The sequence below is a fragment of the Dermacentor albipictus genome, chromosome 9 (genome assembly GCF_038994185.2).
Source record: "Dermacentor albipictus isolate Rhodes 1998 colony chromosome 9, USDA_Dalb.pri_finalv2, whole genome shotgun sequence".
Classification (NCBI taxonomy): Eukaryota; Metazoa; Arthropoda; class Arachnida; order Ixodida; family Ixodidae; genus Dermacentor; species Dermacentor albipictus.
Window position 1 is genome coordinate 48480865 of NC_091829.1, and position 22973 is coordinate 48503837.

Consider the following 22973-nt stretch of genomic DNA (forward strand, 5'->3'; position numbering starts at 1 on the left):
TATATGGATGTGTGGATTACATATATGAACTCCTTTTAAGGTGCATTTGCTCCTGCGTTCTTGACCTATCTCTGATGGTAGCATGTCATTGTCTGCATGACACACAAAAAGAAAGACATTTTTAAGGTTATGTTTCTTGTGCTTTCTGCATGAATTATGTGTGCATGAAGCTAACTTAAGAAAGCAGCAAGTGAATGCCTCGGCAGTCGATCTCTGATTAACCTATATGTCGTCACCTTTTTTTTTGTTTCTTCCTTTTTCTCTTCCCTTTCGTTTTTGTGCATTGCCTCATTCCAGATCCAGCCAAGGATGGCTGTTTCGGTGACTGGTTCAGCCGGTTTCTCCTGGACGGTTTTCTGGGCTACGATGACGTTCTTATGGCGAGTCTGAAGAACCTTGCCGAGCGAGAGGAAAACAAAGGTATGCCCTTCATTAATTTTGTTATTATTGCTGTGCACTCAAGGGATGCATTTTGAATTTAAGATGAGAATGAAAACAGTGGCATTTTTTTTTAAGCATAGAACTGCATGCTAGATGGTGTGGCATAGCAAAAATATTTAAGTATCTTGATGCTCTAGATTCTAAGAGGTTTATAGAATGTGCCTGATGGCCACATGCCACAACCCTGTTTCAAACGGGAGGCTTATATCATCGCCATCACCATCATCATCATCACCATGCAAATCTCTGTACTAATATAAGTATGTGGAGCAAAGGCACACCATAATTACCTTCTTGCATACGTTAGTTCATCACTGTTAGTGTGATGCTTTTCAGGAGGGAGCAGCAGATGTGGCTACTGGTCAGTGGTACTTTTTGATGCCGTAGTGCCTCCATATATATTAAGTGAATTTGTCAGCGTGAACACCATTTGAACTTTTGAAGCTATCTGTAATGAATGTTTTTATCTTTTGAGGACAATAAATTTGCAAATCGTAGAACATTGTTCTTGAAGCAAAGTTGTGTGGAGTAATACAGATGCAGGGGTTATATTTTGTAAAATATTTTCTATTTGCACTCTTTCTTTTTCTTTTGCTCCGAATGGCTGCCCCTACTGAGGATGTGCTGCATGGTGCTGTTAATAAGCAAGAGACAAAAAATGAATTAATCAGAAATAGAATTCTTGGCCCCTGGCTTTGGTTTTTCTCTTTTTGTTCCCAGCAATCTTTCTGCCGGTTTTCGCACCTGGACGAGTGCTATACTACTTCTGTTAGTACTGACACGTGACTTCATTGAGTCCGAGACAGCAATGCCTCTTTTCTAATGTAGGAGGGGCTCTACAAATCATCATCAGCAATTTTCGCAACAAGCAGTTGCCTTAGGAACTTATCGCACTCCGGTTGCATTTGATTAGGCACTGTAAGCCCCTTTTTGCCAAATTTAGGGCAACCAGCAAGTGAAGAAGTGCTTTGGATATAAGTGCACTTAGGAATGTAGGGACTTGTGAACTGGAACATCAAATTCGAATGGATCCATAAAATGCATTCTATATTTCCACATAATGTGACAGTGTTATATGGGAAGACGCAGAAACGGTGCAAGTGCTTAGATTGACGGCTGAAGAGCATTTCGGAAGCCAGTAGACCAGCTTTCATATTGCAAAAAGATATGTGCACCATTTTGCCGGCTTCCTCCTCCCTTTTAAACACTCGAGCCACATGAGTGCCTCAGTGGTGCAAATGCATAATAGACCCTAGAAGCAAGTTCTTTGATTGTGCGTGGGTTCTCCGTACTGGTGCCTTGTTCTTTTAGGAACAGCGTGCATGAGATGTTGTGTCCTCTAGCTGCCTCCCTACACCTCTCAGAAAGAGTCGCAGTTTGCCCCAAAGTGTAAAGCAGTGATGACAATGGCTACTGAAGTACAGTTAAAGGTGGATATAATGAACTTCAATATAACAAAATCCTTGATATAACGAAGTATTTAACTTTTCATAACCTCTTGTCCGTAGAAGACCATGTAATTAGAACTTGAATATAACGAAGTGTGTTTATATGTGACTTCAAAGTAACGAAATTTTGCTTCTGCAGCAAAGGAACGCCGAGATGATACAGTCGAACCCGGCTATATCGAACTCGCAAAAAAACGCCTATCAGTTCGATACAGAGCATAATTCGATATAAGCCTGCTAAATAATTGGATGTCATAAATGCACATACCATTTATAAAATCACTTTATTGATGAAACTAGCTTGCATTGATGAAACTAGTCCTGCATTTTCTTCTGCTTGGGCAATTTCGCTGCATGCGAGGCACGCACTTCCCCAAATTGTCTAAGGAGTCGGAGCAGCTGAGGCCGCAACATTCCGCTTTCGCACAGAAGCACCGGACTAGTGCGAGCGCACTTCGGAGGATGTGGGCCAAAGACGGTCGTTGCTTTCCTCGTTGTGCCCATTTTCAGTTGTGCTCGGCACGATGTCGGCAATGTAGTCTTCGTTTCCGGGCTCTACCGTGGTCGCGACACCATCATTTGCGCTCACTAACTCGCGCACCGTTGATTCGTCAACAGCTTCCGGAAATTCTGACAGCTGGCTCCAAACCTCGGCAACAACGACAACGGCTTCGTCGCATTAATCAGAATTTACAGTCATCACCGAGCACGCGGAAGTCGGTACGGCTGAAGCTATTTTGGATGAACCACTCGTACACGGCCGTGCATACGCGTCGGGCGCCACGGGCACTACGGGCACCGGGTCGCGAGTTAGGCCGCTTTAGCCCTAATTTCCCCCTTCAAGATCGTGCCGAGAGTGCACCTCGGAATCTTGTACGTTGCAGAGACATCCGACTTGTCACCGCATTCGACCCGGTTTATGATTTCGAGCTTCACGACGAAAGGCGAATTCTGACGCTTCATCACGGCAACACTGCGGGAGAAGGCGCACACAATGAATCAGATAAGCAGCGAGACAACTCGCACTTTCGCCAACTTGCATGACGAGGGCACAAGAGCCTCTGATTGGCTGTCTGGGCAAGCGCTGCAGGCGGGCGGGCCAGGATCATTTTTTGTAGGGAGGTGTCGGCGGCTCCGAGGTAGCGCGGTCGCATAGGGGGAGCGGTTGGATGGAGCCGCGCCGCCGGGTTTTCCCTTCACCGCGAGGGAAAGCCAACTTCCGGGGGCACTTTCCGCCGCTTGACGTTCGATATATCGGGAGTCGCTATTAGTTTTGTTCGATGTATGCATAATTTTTGCTATATATACTCATTGTAACTATACCGTGTCCATAAATTGTTTGATATAAGGAATAATTCGATGTAAACGGGTTCGATATAGTCGGGTTCGACTGTAAATGGAAACTTGCGCAGGCGCAGATGGTCAGGTGATTTGATGGAATTACAAGCGGCCACTTGCAAATGCACCTTTCAAATTGCGTGCGTCGTGACACTGTTAGAAGAGCGACAGCTGAAGAAGTGAAGCCGCATCATGTTCCATATAAAGTCCAGTGCGATAGGATCCTATCGTGTCCCGTGTACTTTGTGCTTCAGGTGCGAGTGAAAGTGCAAGGGTAAGAAAGATAGGGACTTCACGCACAAGTGCCACCTCCCCGCACGAGCAGTAATCACAGTAACACAATCAAGCGTGCGCAAGGGGTGAGGAGGGGCAGGGGGTAAATTGGCGCACGTTGCGATTGCTGGCACGCGGCTCGGCCGTAGCTGCACATGACTGCAAGCGCGGCTCAGCGCGTATGGAATTGTGCAGAGACATGTCTGCCGCATGTACAAAGAGTGGGCATGCCGAGACGGCGTGACATCATGTAAGCTATCCTCCCGCACGTTTAGTATTTAAGGTTGCGTAATCTTTAGTTTCGGTGACCCATTGGAGCGAGAGGCAGATGAAGCATTCGCTCCCCGCTGCCGACGCTTTTCATGATAGCGTGGTCCCAGTGTGGGCGACGCTATCAGCCGCGGGGGTGGAGTGCATGCGAAAGCGTGGCTGGGCTTCGGTTAATTTGTACCATCTATGTGGAGATATCTTCGACCCGTCATGAAACCCCATCATTCGTCTCTGACTCCCAAATTCATCAAAATTATTGGTTTTGCATTCAAATTTGCTTTCTTTGATTGTCCGATGATTTGGAAGATTCTGCAGCCCTTTTCCATGCAAGAAAAGTTGGTCGGTGACTGTACTTATTTGCATAAAAGGTTGAATTTCAATACAACGAAATTTCAACGTGATGAAGCAAGTTGCTGTTTTTAGGTACTTCATTATGTTGAGGTTTAACTTTATTACGTATGGTAAGATTAGCAGCGTCTTGCTTGTTTTCATTTGCAGAAAGCATTTCAATTCACATGCAACTATTGCACTCCATATTCTGTAGCAAAATAGCAGTGACCTGACGTCATGACAGTGATATGCCTGTGCCACAGGCTCCACTGCCTTGTTGATCTTGAACATTTATACGTATTGCATTTGAAACCTGGAGTATGGCCATGTAGTCATCCCTGACCACAGACTACTGTGGTGCATTGTTTACACTCTCTCGACACACAACTCTTGTTTGCCAAACATAGGAGCCGAAGCAGCCTGCTTAGATTGGTGGCATCAACCCCTCTTCTAACACTTGGTCAAGTCTTTGCACTGTAGGTCACTTATTGACTTGACCATTAGCATTAGCGTGTGCTGGTATTGAGTGAACCAGGTGCAATGTCAAAATACCTCTTCTGCCTCCCAGAGGCCTCGTGCTTCCTTCTTGACAATAAGGCATTTCCAGCCTATCGATTTCCCACTTCACTGTCTTGAAGTTAGGCCTTGAATGCGCCTCCGGAAGACTGCAAATTTGGTGACTCGGACTTGGGTTCTGAAACAATGATTTTTACCACTCTCTCTCTCTCTTTCTCTGGCACTTCATCTCTTGTATCCTGTACAATACTCCTCTTTTACTTTCAGTCGATATGGAAGCTTTGTTTCACTTTGTGCTGCAGGTTTCATAACTTCTTTGAACCTTGATGCTGGCTTAGGACTGCTTCTCTGCATTGCTGTGTGCAGTGGTTGCCCATAGAGAAAAGTATTTTTTTAAGAGGGGACTCTGTCTGACTGCGACAGTGTGGGTGGGTGATGCAGTTGCATCATGGTTTGATTAGGAGGAAATGCAGTTTTCGTTGCAGTACGATAGATGACATGGCAGGCGCTTTCCCATCGTGTACATGCTCTTCTATGGGCGCAACACACAAGGATTGTGATGTCTCCCCATATTGGTAAATTTTCCCAGATTTCAATCAGTAATGTAAAGAAACAAGCGATGAACATTTTAGCAGCAAAAATTGCGTAGTACTTCTCATATTGCATGTAGCACTCACCCTGAAATGAACTACCAACAGTACTGCAGGCATAATCGAGAGTGATATAACCAATCACTTTCCCATATTTTGATATTTTGAAAGCCCCATCATTCATAGCAGCTTATCACATCAGAGGCATCTTTTTGATTCGGATAATTACTGTCAGCTCATTGAAGATGCAGATTAGTCAAGTATATATGCTACTAATGATCATGAGAAGGCACTGATCATGTTCTATAACGTTATTTATTCAGCAGTTGAGCAGTCAACTGCTTGTCAATCAACAGACGCTACTGTGCCCCACGCTGCCCTTCGTTGGCGAATTCACTCATTCGATCCTTTTGCAAGAAAGATAATTCATATAAAAAGACCAAACATTAACCACTCAATGAAAACTTAAAATTGCAGTATAAAAGATACTCCAACATGTCAGCCTTGCTTTTAAGGAATGCTAAACAAAATTATTGTGAATATGAACTTCAACTCTATAAAAATGATACAAAGAGAAAATGGCAGCTCCTAAATGAATTTTTAAATTCTACCAACTCATGCAGCAAAGTGATGTCTGTTAGTGTTAACAGCACCTTCCTTACCACTTCCAGGGATATAGCCAATGCTTTTAGCGATCACTTTTCTTTTAGTTTCACTGCCTCCCCCTCTTCCTGCTTTGCACCTCCGTTTACTCGTACTTCCCAATCGTCTTTTCTTTTTCCTACTTGTGCCTTTGAGCTTTGTTTGGTTATTTCAGGATTAAAAGCTACCAGACCTGGGTTAGACAATGTTCACTCAAAACATATTAAATCTGTAACATGTTTTGTTGCCCCCTTTCTAAGCCACATTTTTAGCTGCTGTTTAAAAACTGGTGTCTTCCCCTGAAGATTTAAGTTGGCAAAGGCAGTGCCTGTTTTTAAAAAAGGTGATCCACTTAGCATAGAAAATTATAGGCCCATATACATTCTCCCTTTCCTTGATAAAAGCTTGGAAAAACGAATCGAAGTAAGGCTATTTAATTATTTTAGTAAATTTAACGTGCTCTCTTATTGTTATTCTGGCTTTGTGGCTGGTCTGTCTACTGATACAGCAATTGCATGCTTCACTGGAAAAATTAGATCATTAAGAATCTATTTTTATTGACTTTTAAAAAGCATTTGACAGCATGGACCATTTAATTCGTTTTGTAAGTTAGAGCGCTGTGGAATAACAGGTCCTGCATTTAACTATTACAAAGTTTTTTTCTTAATAGGTTTCAAGCCATCTTTATCAACAACTATACATCTAATTCTACCCCTATGAATAGAGGTGTTTCACAAGGTTCAAGTTTAGGTCCATTACTGTTTTTAATATATAATGACTTACCCCTATGCCTTAACTTCCTCTTTGCTCTGCGCTGATGACACGACTATCTTTTATCATCATTCCAATTCTGCGACTGTCAAATCTAATTTTCAAGCTAACTTAACTCGAAGAAAGGTGCAACTCTAATAGACTCCCGATTAATCCGTCCAAAACTACCCTCATGCTTTTTCATACATCCAACAAATTAACTATTCCCTGCCTCCACGTCAACTCTGCAGCCATTCCTATAAAAGGCTCCTCACCAGGCCCCATAGCAAATTTGGGTTATACGCTGCAAATTGTTACGTGTCCTCTAGGGAGTGTTCTGCCGCAAACATTCTTCAAGGCAGTTCATCAGTGTCACGAACCCATGATTTCAGCAAGCGGGCTCCACTGCATAGCGAGACTTCCTCTCCACTCGCCCTGTCTAGCCTTTGCAAGCGATATTTCTTCCCTGTGTTCTCCAATGTCGGAGCTGGAGGATTATGTAACACATACGTCACCGGCCACGCCTTCACTTTTTTTCTTCGGCAATATGCATTTCTGCTGGTGGCGTTGCACGCGAGCTGTTATCATTTTGCACAGTGCATGATTTTGCTCGCTGTGCACAAGAACACATGACTAGCGGTATAATTCAGTGCTACACGAATACTGAGGCAGAACAAGCGGATCGCAGAGCATGATCCCGCGCTGGAACACGGTAGAAAACGGCATAATTTCGGTACCTGCGCACATGACCGCACGACTGTGGGAACAAGCAGACGAAGCGGAAGTACATTTTTTTTTGCTACGGTGTGAAGTAAAGCAAAAAGCACGCAGACATTCCGTTTGTGTGTTTTATTATTTCTCTAAACTTTGATTCATCAAATCAAGCTACTGATCTCACAAATAACAAATGGTGCCTTGAATAATTCTCGAAGTCACATGTCACCATGAATGACGTCACACTGCAGACTCGAGTATGTAGGCATAGGGACGCGACTACATCATCCTCCGGCATGGAGTGTGGCGGCCACGAGGAGAAGGAAAAACGGCATTCGGTTTGAAATTTCAGATCTTTCTGCAGTGCATAGCGATGTAGTACTTTGCAGACATGATCGTTATCACGCAATGTATGCTCTGCGCTTGTCAGCTCAAAATGGCCAGACCTGGTGAGGGGCCCTTTAAGTGATCATACATCATTTTTAGTAGTTATAGTTGACACCTATTTGAAGTTTCACCAATATATCATTTCGTTTGTGAAAAGATTTCATACGGAATCAGGGCTTTGGTAAAATCAAGAAAGTGCTTTAGCATAAACACACTTAAAGCGCTGTATTACATATTCATACACAATAGTCTAAGTTATTGTATTACATCATTGGGTAATTCATATTCAGTTCACATTTGGCCTCTGAAGGTACTGCAAAAGCAAGCCGTGTGACTTATCACTTCCGCTACTCGACTGACGGCATCACACCCGGTTTTCATCCAGCTTAACATACTGCCCATTTCTTAACCATATATTTACAGCATATATGTCTTGTTTTTAAGGTTTTCCATCGCATCCTCGTGCTTTGCTGTGTTTTTTTTTTTGTGGTTTGGAGGCTTTCTGTCTCTCTTGTCCTCGTGGGCTTCCGCATTCCGCCAGTGGCATAGATTTCTCAGACGTGCGTGCGCGCTTTTCCATTGCTTCAACCAATCCCTTTCCATCCGTGCCATTTGAGGATGGGGCTGAAATCTGTTATGCTGAACTGAAACTGTGGCTATGCTTCCTGCAAGGAAAAGGCACTTACCTTCACGAGGGATTCCTAGTGACTCAGCGTGGTTGCAAGTGTGGGCTTGTGCAATCCCAAGGGCAGAACAAGAGCTAACATCTCGTGGATGTGTTGGCGAGACACAGTTTTCGGAGAGAGGCATGGTGAGGAGGTGGTATTACAATGAAAGGGCCGAAGGCCAGACGCCATGCTGTCAATACTTCCGGACTGTCTTAGCTACTTCTCTTCCATTTGCAAAAAAAAAAAACAGAAAGCCAATCAAATTCAATGTGAAGTACATCAAACATGCTAAGATGGAGACTCTACTGGGTCAAGATACAAAAAGGCACGCTGCTTACAATGGCGAGTAAGATGAGATAGGGCATCTTGTCGCGTCCCACATTTTGCACGAGTCTGTGGACTGTTGCTTGTGCCACTAATTTGAAATTTGGGTAAGCGCCGGTATCAAAAATGAGTGCATCCGTCCATGTGTGGAAGCATCTAGCAGCATGGGGTCCTAGATGTCCTTGAACTGGTGAGCCTCTGCACACTGCGCGCCTTCTCTCATTCTCCAATAAACAGACTTGAATGACATAGGGCGCGTTGGTGCCGTGCCCTACTCTGGGACTTTATTGGGATGCCAGAGTAGGTGCTGTTTTGCCTCCTGGAAAATTCTTGCTCTTCTTGTGAGCCGTTAGGGCTCACAGTGCTAGCACTTAATTGATGACATGGTGATGCAGTTGGTTCGGTGTTACTGTCTCTATATGAAGGATATCACAAGTGGCCTAAGTTTTGATAAAGAACAGCTGATTGCAACCTTTCTTTTTCCTGATATCTGACCAACTACCTCAAGGAAGGGTTCTGCATGACTTAAAATATATGTGCCATTTTGTTTTTCAGGCTATGTAAGAAACGTGGTCACGGGCGAGCACTACCGATTCATCAGCATGTGGACCAGCCGGACATCTTACATTGCAGCTGCTTTCATCATGCTTGTTTTTGTAAGAATAATTGCTTTTTTTCTCATCTTCGTGGTTCTCTTGTTTGCTGGTGACATTACTGAACAACCGAGAGGTGTCTGAACTAAGCTTAGTGCAAAATATTCTGTGTACTTCTATTTGGAGCAGGTCCATGCTAGTACCATGGCTGTATGAAATAATCTTTATCCGGGAAACATGTTGGAGGCAGGTGCTCAGCTCATGCTTGCAGCTTGTGTTGACATTGCTTGGCTATGTAAAATGCATCCTAGGAAGCTTATATCACCGGATGTTTTCAGAAAACTTGAAATTTCGATGTTAGCCAACAGTATAATGGGCGCTTTATTGTGAAAGTTCAGCCCAAGTGCACATGGAAATGCATAAGGCTGTAAGCAAATGTAAGAAAAGTATGCTGCTGCTGCAGTTCGTTGCACCTTATCAGTTTTGCTGTGTCTCTAAACCGCTGAGCTTTATTGCAATATCATTTATACAGGCGCTCAAGGTGCATTCATGGCATTTCCACTTGTTCTGGCCCTGTTGCACTTGTGCGGTCCATGTACTGTGTGTTTGAGTCATGTCATCTGCTGTGGGTGGGAGGGCAAGAGGTTAAGGTGACATGGTGGGTGCCTGTTTTGATAAGTGCGTTACAAGGTTTCCAGAGGTGTAGCAATTTGCGCTCCATCTCCAGAGTGTGAACGATGGAGTCAGGTGGAAGCACCATCACAGTCCATCGCCTTGGCAGCAGAGCCAGGGCAGTGTTTTGCCTTCTGCTGTAGGCATGAAAGTTGTGTGCGCACATGCAAACGTTTCTGCTGAGCAACTCTTTTCAAGCACTGATGTAAGTAAAATGGACAGTAAACATCAGGCTAAAACTATCTAATACACTGATTCGGCACTGAGGAAGGCCAACAGTTTTCCGTCGGTCTTATTTTGGGCATCATAAATGCGCAGTGCCACTTGCAGTGCTGCAGGTGGCACTCCTCATTACGTCAGCGTTGCTAAGTGCCTGGCAACTTGCCAGGGTGCTGTTCCTTCTGTGCAGCAGCAGTTGCCTCGTGTGCGGCATAGTGTCAGCATGTTGCCTCCCGCTAATCGTTATAGGACTTTGTCCGAGGAGCTTGAGTGCAATGCTAAACCTTGTTAGTGCTGTCAGTGCTTTTCACTTCAGACGAAAATTTAATTGTATGCAGAGATGTGACTGAGCTCAGCAAGACAAAGAATAAGGTATGAATAATATGTGATGAGGTGCCAAATAGATGAAAACCAAAGCACGATTTATAAACAGACTGTTTACAGATGTGGGCAATATGAGCATGTGCAACGTCCTGGTGATCGTCATCTTCTTCATTAATCCAAGGAGGTGGCTCGTAACAATATTGAAGCAGAGCTTCTATCCTGCCAGTATGCTTTTGACCTCAGCCAAACATACCATGTGCCATATGTGGCAAATAAATTTAGGACAGGCAATGACTTTGCAGGTGCCCTGTATATAACCTCAGTCTGCTAAGCAGGATCAATATGTCGTTGATTTGAGCAAGGATATTAGGAATGTGGATTCATTCATTGTGCTGTTCTTGTCAAGTCAAAAGCCTTATATCTATGCTAGGTAAGAGTCGTGCAGTTGAATCTGGGTACATCAAACTTGGGTATATTGAATTATTGTCTAGATCGAACAGTTGCAACATCCCCTTGGAATTCCCATGCAAAAGTATAGCACTGTGCTAGGTGTATGTCGAACTCCCATTCACAGCCACATTCGATATATTGTACGCTGTGTTGCACTGCACCCATGTAAGTGCACTTCTCCTCATGACACTTTGACCACTTCTCACACCACTGGAAATATTCATGTCCAAGAACATGAATGTTAGAATATGGCACTGTTTTGGCAGATGCTATCAAAACCCAGTGCCACTGGGAGAGCCAGTATGCTAGTGCTGATTATGGGCAGAGTGTCATGTGAGATACTGGAGCTTTGAACTGGTACAGCATACAGGGAGGCACTGGGTAGGTAATGTTGCATAAAGCAGCTCTAAAGTGAAGAATTACGATGCCTTCAGTCCTTAAATAAATTTTTAGTGGAAAAGGCAAGAGAGAGCATTTCAGGGCAATAATAATAATAATAATAATAATAATAATAATAATAATAATAATAATAATAATAATAATAATAATAATAAAAAGTCATTCAGATCCCATGCACTGTGGGAATCGATGTTACACGAAGCACTTTGCACCTAGCTGGCTGTTCGGTATTGGTTGTGGTTCCACAAAGTGTTACCAGGTGGCCCAACGTGCGTGTGTAAGGTGAGCAGATGTGTGCGTGATGGCAGCAACAAGATGACGATGGTGACGGAGATTGTATGATAGTTATGGCATGATTTTTATTCTGGCCATTCTACACGTGCTTATGACATGTCAGTTATTGAGTTCTGCATAGGTACTGGACAAGCGTAAACAAAAGAAACATAGATTGTGACTTTGTGGGAAGGTTGTGTTCGGTCGTCTGGGTCACCAATTTGTGGGAGGCGGCACGAAGAGGTAGCCACTGTAGCCACGATTTATATAGACCGGCCAGTCATGGTGCTGCGGTATCTCGGGAGCGGCTGACACAACATCCACTCAGGTTGAGTGTGCTAGCATCTTCTATTCTCACACTACCAGCACGTGAGCCCATCTTCTCCTTCACCTGCTTTGGATGTAATAGTCACGCTGCTACAGGGCCCCCCTCCTAGTGCAAAGCGTGATTGAAATAAAGTCCAGTGGTAAAGTCAAGGTAATGTAGTCCAGGTAAAGTGTGCAGGTGGTGTAGTTGTTGGTAGTGTCGGGTTCACGCAGTCTGGGAGAGATGTACTAGGCAGCACCGGCAGCATAGGTTGTGATCGAGGCGAGCCACAGGGACGCCATAGTGCGAAATCGTGACCTGCCACAGGTTCTCATTGATGTCTGGGCCTGTAGAAGTTGGAGCTCCAAAAGTATACCGTCTGGCAGCTTGGGACTTGTGTGTCGATAGCGCAAGTGTTGGTCACTTGTAGACGTGGAAGTGACGCTCGAGCTGAAGAGCTGAAGTTGGGGAGATGGCAGAGCTGCTCCTGTAAAACTTCGCTAGGCCATGCATCTGCTGAAGGTGCGACCACCATAATCGGCAGGCTCACCTGCTGCTGCTTGCAGTGAAATCTTGAATTCCGATCGCATCAGAGTTGTGGTGGTCACTGAAGACATTGTGAAGGTTGGGCTGGTGGCATTACCATGCGTGCAAGAGGGAAATTTGTGCCTAGTGGAGCCAGTGGGAGAGCTCCTGAATCGGTGATGAGTGAGGTGCCCCCAAACAGAGAGGGGAGAGGGGACAGTTTGCGGAAACCACAAAGGAAGGAGAGTGGCAGGCAGTAGAGTAGCTAAAAGTGCTTGCATTTGGCTCAGTGGATTCTTTAGAAAGAGTCATTGCACTGCTGCCTTTGAGCTGGGGTTGAAGACCGAGTAGAGGTTTGATGCTGGGGCCAGCAGGTGCTGACAGTCGGTAAGGGTGGATGCAGGCGATGCGGGCCACCAAGGTGCAGAATGATGCGACTGTTCAAATGGCGAGAGCTGTTTTGACTGAGTGCTCAAGGTGGCGTACTGAGCAAGGACAGCTGTTCGCAAGTCCTCATAGAAGTCGGGTCCGGGGGGTGGCACCCGGAGCCTGGAACGCAGCTGAAGCCTAAAGCCTTATTGATACAGAAGTGGCTGTCCAGCTGGAGGAACCAGATGTCGGGCATGTCGATGCAGAGTTCCTGGACACCCTGGAATTGTGGAACATCTGCTGGGCTGTGTAAGGCCACATCACTCGCCTTGGTAAAGTCAGTGCACTGACGCTGATATGGCTTGGCTTGGTCGTCTGCGTCGCCAATTTGTGGGAGGCGGCACGAAGAGGTAGTCGCTGTAGCCATGATTTATTTAAGCCGGTGAACCATGGTGCCGTGGGATCTCGGGAGCGGCCGACACCGCAGCCGTTCAGGTTGACAGCACTGCAACCATTTTAAAGTGTACTCAAAGACAGCATAAAGAGCTCGAACTCCAAAAGACATGTCTGAACCTGTCAAATGCCGCAGGCAATCTGCTAAGTCTTCTGCAGTGTGCCACTGTGCAATTCTCTCATCTCTCCCGGGGGTCGGCCAGCGATGCCGACGTCACATGCTACCCGTATTTTATTGGCTCCTAAGGTGTGACATCACACTAGTCTTCTTCCTTCACACACTCTCTCTCACCTAATATCTCTCCTTAGTTCCTCCTCTCCACATGTGGCGTCAAACACATCCCTCCTCCTTTCCACTCTGTCCTCCTCTTCCACACCACAAGGTAATCTACAGACGCCGCTGGGCTTTCGTTTGCGTGACTGTTCTAATGCTGCCACATTAAAGAGGTGTGAGGTGCGCACGATCGAGAGATGTAGCCACCTGCTGCATCAGCTTCACTGTAGTACTCGCCTGTCTATATCATGTGAAAATGCCAGCATGCACTCAGTTTCCTCTTCTAGTACTAGCAAGTCTTTTCACGGGTTGCTGCAGATCGTATTCACAGCTATGACTGCTAACCGGACTGTAATAAGCGCCTTCATCTGTGGCATTGGGAGTGTATTGCACTGTATGCTTAGGCGGTAACTGCAGTAGCCAATAATACAAACACACTGCTATTCTCTGCTTTAAGTGGCGCAAATTGTTTGTCATGTTTCACTCTGGCGACATCGTATTCCAGAGTCGCCCACCAGCTCGATCTTGTTTCGGTTTCTTGTTGCCATTTTAAAACACTATGCAATAGTGAAATGACAAAAAACTGACAAAGGGTGTCTTGGGCTACTCGGGCACCATCAGCTGGACGTGTGTCGGTGTCTTGCGCCACAACAATTCTTGTTGAGTGGACATGTAAAAACTTCCCACCAAAATGTCCTACCCGAAGAAGATGCCAACCCAGGCCGAGTTTGAGGTGTGCAAACGTAAGCTTGCTAAAGCTGCAAAAATGACAATGTGTTTCTTGAGCCTCTTCGGCCCCGCCAGCTCAACACATGTTGGCGTGTCCTACTACAATTCATGCAACACTTCGCATTACGTAGATGTCAACACAGTTTTGTCTGCCATATATTTTGTGACTTTGGGTCGTACGTTTTCCCAGTTAGTACGTTTTTTTCTTGCATTTTTTCCAAAATGTATTAGCGAGATTCCACTGTAATTTGTGTGTTCAATAAAGTTTTGTTAGATGAACACTGCTAGTATAACTGCTTATTTGAAGAATGCACTGTTTTCTTGTTGAAGTGCCAATGCCTGTACGACATGCAGCTCTATTGAAAGGTCCTTAACTTCTTGTCTGCTTGAGAAAAGTTTAACACAATGCACCTGAGAAAGTCAACAAGCTCTTAGTAGCACATTACTTACCTATCGACTGCTTTGACATAGCTCAGTCAGAGGAGCGTCGGGGAGTGCTGCTGGCCACTTTAAGCAACAGCACACCTATGTTGACACTGCATCATATTGTCACTCACCACTTGTGTAACCACCATCGACAAGAAAAAACAATTTATGTAAAACGCCATGGCCAAAACTGAACTCAGTAGGTATTTTCCCTCGTCGGAATTTTTATCCTTGAGCTCGGAAGCGACGTTTGTTTGTATGGGCAGCCATCTCAGAGACTTCATTTACAAACACCAGTGCCATAACACACAGCGTAGTGAGTTGGATGTAGCCGATGTGCTTAATGCAGGTGGGTCAAAATGAACTGTGACTGTACTTATGTTATTCTAACTTGCGCCTTTCTTTCCAACAAAATTTGTCTAAAGATTGCTCGTACTGTGCAATCTGATATGAAATCAAAACCGTGTTCGCGACAGCCTACTGTCGAAGAACAGCCTAGCCAGCATTATCGTCATGGCCATCACAAGATGGTGGCCCTGGATGGTGACAGCCAACAGAACTAGTTCTCGCATACCATGACGACGACGAAGTGCTTTCAATCTGATTACAAAAACACATTCAAACAATAAGTAATTTTACATGTTAAGCTAGCGGCAGCAACTTATATAATCTGTTCTTGGCTTTCCAGAGAATTGGGTTGCAGAATGGACTAGTGAAGTGGTTAGTCTAGGCATGTCCCACCATTCATTTATGACTGTTGTAGACTTTTCTGCTAAATGCAGACTATCAAATGCGCTATGGACTGTACAGAAGATGGCATGTTTTGCCTCTTCAAACACAGTGACTAAGTGCTGTCCAAGAGTGATGACTATGGATAAAGTAAATAAGTTTCGATTCTGTGAACGTAAAGTTAGCTGGTTTCATATTTTTTTTATGGCCAGAATTCAAGGCATGCTGTTTTTCTTGCTAGAAAATATTTGTTGCGTGTTCAGTTTTACCATACTTGTACACATTACGCAAAAATGTAGTCGATTACAATTGTAATGACTTCTTTAAAAAATGTGATTGATTATGGTTACCAGTTACAGCCCCACAAAAGTAACTGAGCACTTACTAAAAAGTAATCGATTGCTTTAATGTTACTTTTTAAGCTATATTTATTAACATTACACAAATAAAGTAAACAGAACGAGCTGGGCTGGCTCTCCCAATGCTTCCTCAGCAGTCCTTCACGTGTTGTTTATTTTCACTGAGAATTGCTTTTCAAAATTTTCTTTGCTAATCTTCCCTTATTTTCTTGGGAAGACATCTGCAGCAACACTGAAAACTTGCTCGATATGCACACTGGAAATAAGGGCTGTGTTGTAACTTGCGAATAGCTTGCTCACAAGATGGGATCTACTAATACACCAGTATGGTTACTTAAGACAAGGCATATTGATTTCCCTAACTGTACTGCATGCGAAGAGACAGGACACATTGAACGCTTTCTGTGATCTTGCCCAAAATGCCGAGGTGAAAAGAACACTCTGTTTGGGAACTTGCAAAAGAATTACCTTCTGCATGCATGCCTGCAATTATGTTGTATTCTCAGAAAGGTCAGTTATAGCCTGAAAAAGACTTCAAATATTCTTCTTGCATTCCTAAGAAAGACTGGTTTCTGGACATGTTGTGACATAGCACAGTAATGTTGTAAGAGATGCCCATTGCTAGACGAAACCAGCCGTTTACTGCTGCCCCACCACTACTATTACTGTAAAACCTCATTAAACCATACCTGCTTAAACAGTAGTTTCGTTTTAAAGGTAGTAAAGTTAAATCCCATTGAACATAGCGCATTTTTCATCTGCATAAACTGCACCAGCTTATTGCGTACGTATCGGTTAACATGTAGTGTTGGCACTTCGCGTAGCCAGTTATGGCGGTAGGTCGGCCAGGCAAAAGAACGAGCCTCAGAGATGTTGTGGCTGGCTAGTGGATGAATGGAAACAACTTTATAGAAAATCCAGCAAACTTTAATGACCTGGGTTCAGCTCTCCCATGAGGAGACTTCGAGGCCTCGCCTTGTCGCTGCCTGTAGGGCCCGCTGGACTACCCACTCTTATGTCTTGAGGTTAGAGCTGCTCAGAGTGGTGGCCCATTTTGACACAAGAGCTATTGGAGCTACTGTCATTATAGCTGCTATGACAGGACACTCCCACAACACGTGCGAGAGCATCGCTCTAGTTGCTTGACATAACTTGAAACGAGCACTCGGGTATTGCGCGGGAAAAATGTGCCACTATTGCACCGGACCGGGGAAGGTGTGTGTTTACAGTTGTCGTCAGACGACTGCCTAATGACGTTTCAGTGGTGGCCTGTGTTGTGGCTTTGTGCAAGCTAGGACTCGCATCATGCCAAAGCTCGGAGAAAAACCGGGTGCTCAGCTTAAAAGAAAAATTGGACATGGTTCATGCTATCGAACGTGGCGCGAAGTCAGTGTTGGCACGTGAGAGGGATTTACCGTTGTCTAAGGTTTGTGGCATTTGTAATGCGAAGGAAGAGATGCTCGGCAGTGCTGCTGGGACCACGAAAAGATGTCGGCTGTGAGGTTAAACTTTTCAAGGTTCGACCTTTTGTCATCGTTGCCTCTGTTATTGCTGGTGTCACTTAATGACAGTGATGAGGACGACACAGAAAGAGACAGCACGGGCAATTCAGGCTCGACAGTGGCAGAAGCTGCGCGTTACGTCAGCCTCATGCAGTTGTTCGCTGCGAAGAGGGGGCTGGCAGAAAGCTGACTTGCAGCTTAAGGGAGTTTGAGGCCTCTGTCATCGCTACTAGCCAGCCATAGCATCAAATGAAAATAACAAACTTTTGTCACGCGAAATGAATACTGCATGTTTTTGCCCTTTCACTGAACTCTCTCTCTGAGTTCCATTTTGGCAGGTAAGTGGGTGATCTCGCGCTGTTTTGGTTAACCAGTATTTACTACCGTTTAGTGCGTACTCTTTTCGAGCTTCAGCCAACTCCGATTTAGCGAGGTTTCACTGTACTATCAACACCACCACAAGATTGTGGTTGCTCAGTACTGTGATTCTCGCAGTCTGGGTCCTCCATGAAGTATAGTGCTTCATTTTTGCAAGAGATAGGGGAAGGTGCTTCCATAGGCATGAACATCAAAAGAAGCTGTCACTATCAAGCCATAGAAGTGACATTTCAATTTGTCAACCAGCATATGGTGGATGTCCTTCTGATACTTTAAATTGTTAGCTAGACTTAAATGGGTAATTGTAATGGACATCAGCAAATGTTCACGTTTCTTGAAAAGGTGAGCAACTCCGTAAGGTAATTTAATGTAACACTGCATATCATTCATCCCTAGAATTGTGTTTCATGTGTTACAATTGCAAAAATCTGCATATATGGGTAACATATACAGGGCGCCCCACGTAACTTTAGTGAAGATTTCAAAAATCAAAGGCGTGTCGGAAGGGAATTGCACCAAATGCATGTTATTTGCACTGGCCTAAAGTAGCTCAGGCAATTTTTTGTTTTCCCCATACCTCACTCATTTATTAAGTTTAATTAACCAACTTTATTATTATTGGCTGAGGACCCTAAGTATAATATGCAGATTTGTAGAGCACTTTCAGAAACTACCGATCGAGTTGTCTCCTGTATGGTACGTTTCATGTGGTCCTTCTTTCCGGGTTGCAAATAAAACCCATGAAATATGAAAAAAAGAAAAACACTTGACAGAACGCTTGCGCAGTGGTGTCATGCTGCTCTCAAGCGTGCATTCGGTGAACAAGGGGGCTGCATTGTAGTTGGTGACGGGGAAGTGGCAGGGTGTTTTTCTCAGCAGTGCTTGGCCAGCAGTATTCACTTGCGCCATCATCTGACAGGAGCCACCAGCCCAACTGATTACAACCATCATAACTCACATCATATGCTTCTCAAGCAGCACTGACTATGTTCCAATCGAGCTTTCCAATCATTGTAGTGTTTCTACAACCTCCAAAAGTATTGACACTTGCGACTTATCTTGTGAAGGCTTATCAAAGTTGTCACAAAGCAAAGTAAGGAAAATTCTTTGCCATTCCTCTATGTGGGAATCCAACCTACGACCTCCCAGGCAACCGACCACAGTAGCTTATTGGCTATGGAGTTGCACTGCTGAGCTTGAGGTTGAGGATTTGATTCCAGCTGTGGTGGCCACATTTTGAGGACGGCGAAGTGGGTAATGCTTTTTACTTAGATTTAGGTGCACATCAAAGAACCACAGGTGGTAAAAATTAAATCTGGAGTCCCCCTTCCCCTATGGTAGGCCTCATAATCAGATCGTGTTATTAGAAAGCTTTAGTACTGCATACGTTCCTATGTAAGATAGCTATGTTCTGCAAAGTGTGCGTGTGCAGAGCGCTACACGAATGGTACAAGATGCGTACGTGGCCGCCGCGTATGCACGCATTCGGTTCTTGTGTGCGTACATAGGGAGCGTTGCGTGCTGCTCTCGTTGTTCTTGTTTGTTCGGGAGAGTGCAAGACAAAGGAGTTTCGTAGAATGGCGTCAAAGGCGACCAACGGAAAGCTATACTTTTCCATGGCCTACAATTTGGCTTTGCTGCATGAAATGAACGCGTAGAACCCATTCCAGGATCCTGCACGGTGTGAATCCATAGCAAAAAATATGAACTTTGTTTTTGAGAAAGTGTTAAGAGTGCACTATGTAGAGGATCCAATTCCGCCGCCGCCGTGAGCATATGCACAACGAGCGGATGTTTATGTTTGCTGCGGCGGCCTCCTTGGCGTGGAAGGCACGTACAGTAAAGGCTCAGCTTCACCGCCGTGCGGCTGCTCGCCGGTTGCTCTCAAAGTTCATTCTCTTCTCTCTGCATGTGTCTGTCTATAGCAGATGCAATTCATGCCCCTATAGCCTGGTGACCCAGATGTAGCAAGCACACACGATGGAAGACGAAACGAGCACTGCAGCATCCAGCAACAACGCTCCGGCTCCTCAGCCCCAGTCAACAGTGACAGCCGACATCCCTGCCCCCAGCGCTGCCATGGACGCCATTTCCAATGCCCAGCTGTGGCTGCTGCCGTTTTGGCCGAAGAATCCCGCAGTGCGGTTCACGCAAGTAGGAGCCCTCTTCGATCTGCAGCGTATTACATTGCAACGTGTGTTGTACCTGCATGTCGTCTCAGCACTTTCCTCTGAGGTAGCTGATGAGTACGACGACGTCATGAGAGCCCCGCATCCGGCTGCACCCTGCGACCATTTTAAGGCCATAGTGCTCACACGCAAAACCGTGTCTGAGAGAAGCCGCTTGCAGCAACTCCTCAACGCGGAAGAACTTGGCAATCGCCGACCATCGCAGCTATTGCATCGGATGCGACAGCTACTCGGTGACTGTATCCAAGACTCCGAGAGTCCACTATTGAGTGAGCTATTTCTACAACGCTTACCTCAGACACTTGTCATGGTTTTGGCAGCTGCGGATGATATCCCTCTTGACAAACTGACAGAGCTCGCGGACCGCGTCAATGACTACTCCGGCACAAGCTCCGCGGTGTCCTCGACCACTGTCACATCAGACCTCGAGGCCCGGCAACCTCGCCTCGAGGAGGAAATTGACATGCTGAAGGACACCATGGCAGCAATGCTGATAGACACGCCTCGTCGCTCGCCACTGGCTAGGGCTGGCTCACATTCGCGTTCCCGTTCCCACCCAAGACACACTTCCGACGGCTTCTGCTGGTACCACACCAGGTTCGGCGCCAGTGCTGGAAAATGTTGACAGCCTTGTCGCTGGCAGGAAAACATGGAAGCGAGTCACTAATGGCAGGCCGTGACTTGGCCGCTACGCGAAGCCGCCTATTCTACATCACAGACAGGATCACAGGCCATCGCTTTCTTGTGGACACTGGTGCAGAGGTGAGCGTCATTCCTGCCTCCCGCCACGACCAACACCGTTGTCCGAGGACTGCGCCTTTGCAAGCTGGGAATACATCTACAATTGCAACATATGGCCAACACTCCCTTGCCGTTGACCTGGGCCTGCGTCGCATATTTCGGTGGATTTTCATCCTCGCCGACGTGTGCTTCGCCATACTAGGTGCGGACTCCTTACCCATTTTGGTTTGAACGTGAATCTCCGCTCCCGTAAACTTGTGGACTGTAAGACAAACCTCTCCGTGCAAGGTATTCTCGCACCGCGGCCCGCCTCTACGCAACTAGCTGCGCCTTCACCATCATCAGAATTTGCCTCTATCCTCAGTGAATTACCTGAACTTACCAAACCTAGCAATCTGGAACTTCCGGTGCAACACACTGTGACGCACCACATCGTCACCACGGGTCGTCCAGTGTCCTGCAAGCCACGAAGTCTAGCTGGAGACCGCCTCGCCACATCTCACAGAGAATTTGACCACATGCTGCAATTAGGCATAATAGGCCCATCGTCAAGCAGCTGGTCATCTGCCCTGCACATGGTGCCCAAGCATGACCCCGGAGATTGGCGCCCTTGTGGAGACTACCGTGCATTGAATGCTCACACCGCCCCCGACCGGTACCCGCTCCCGCACATTCACGACTTTGCTACCACTCTTGCTGGAACAACCATATTTAACAAGATTGACCTAGTCAAGGCATATCATCAAATTCCTGTGGAACCAGCAGACATACTGAAGACTACCATCACAACACCTTTTGGCTTATTTGAGTATGTCCGCATGCCTTTCGGGTTATGGAATGCAGGCCAAACTTTTCAACGCTTCATCAATGAAGTCATACGTGGTCTGCACTTCGTCATCGCCTACCTTGATTATCTGCTGGTGTCAAGTTCTTCACCAGAGCAGCACGCTGACCATCTATGGTTGCTGTTTTCGCGACTGCAGGAACATGGCTTGACTATCAACCCAGCGTCGGGTTGATAGTCCAACCGGGTTGATCCAACCAGTTGATCCCAACCGGGCGTCGCCACCCGAAAGGGAAACAGCGTCAACAGGGACACCACCCCGGACCTGTCGTGGATGGCGGGCTCCCTAGAAGTGGCCTGGCGGAACGAAGACGTAGACCTGGGCTCCGACCACAGTATCATAAGTGTAACGATCAAGGGACCAAGGTACCGGGCAGCCCTCGGCAAAGCCCGGATCACCGACTGGGACCGAATGCGCAAGCACACGGACGAAGAAAATGAGACCTCCGGAGAAAACGCGGAGGAGGGCAGACATCAAACGTACGCAGAATGGGCGCGAGAACAAAAGATCGCGCTCGACAGATTTACTCAAGAAGTTGTGACAACGATGCAGACGCCCTTCGTAGACGCCAAACTAGCACACATGTGGGAGGCGCGGCACTCGCTCACGCGAAGATGGAAGCGTCAACGACGAAACAAGAAGCTCGTCAAACGCATCGCGCTCCTCAACAAACAGATCGCTGAATACGCAACCAAGCTGTGCCGAGAGAACTGGATGAGTACGTGCGACGGGCTGCAGGGAACGCTGTCGGCGCGCAAGACCTGGTGCCTGCTCAGACACCTGATCGACCCGTTGAGCAGCAAGACCGCAACCAACCGCAACCTCACCAAAGTTCTGAACGCTTACGATGGCAACGGCCAAAGGCTCATTGAAGACCTCAAGGCGATCTACCTCAAGACGGAGAGAGGGCGATTTCCGATACCGGAGGAGTACGGGGGACCGGAAAATCCGGCATTGGATGAACCGTTCACCATCACGGAGTTGTTAACAGCCATAGACGAGAGTAATAAGGCGAGCGCACCAGGAATGGACGCCATTACATACAAGCTGCTCAATAACATGAGTGATGCGGCGGCACGTGGGCTCCTGGGTCACATCAACAGAACCTGGGAAAGCTCGAAGTTGCCCGCAGAATGGAAAGAGGCCGAGGTACGGTTCATACCTAAACCCGGCAAACCTCTGACCATCGAGAACATGCGCCCCATCTCGCTCACGTCCTGTGTGGGCAAGGTCATGGAACGCATGGTTCTCAGAAGACTTCAAGCACACCTGGACGAGACAAATCAGATGCCGGCGACCATGTATGGATTCCGCCAGCACCTGAGCACCCAAGACGTCTTGATCCAATTACACGAATTGGTGATTAAAAAAGCAACGAGGCACGCGCCCCGGGGTATACTGGCTTTGGACCTCAAAGGGGCCTTTGACAACGTGTCCCACGCCAGCGTGCTCGAGAACCTGCGCAAGAAGGGGTGTGGCCGCAAGACCTACGGTTATATCAAAGATTTCCTAACCAATAGAGCAAC

General features: G+C 46.2%; 1 protein-coding gene across 2 annotated transcripts in view; it reads left to right on the forward strand.

The window, feature by feature from the left end:
- Positions 1-22973, forward strand: part of LOC135916202 (membralin) — a 270073-nt gene that overhangs the window by 196271 nt on the left and 50829 nt on the right. For both annotated transcript variants that reach the window (XM_065449488.2, XM_065449489.1), the window contains 2 exons: positions 298-420; positions 9247-9347. In XM_065449488.2, coding sequence (XP_065305560.1) covers positions 298-420; positions 9247-9347 — 224 coding nt within the window. The remainder of the gene's footprint in view (positions 1-297; positions 421-9246; positions 9348-22973) is intronic.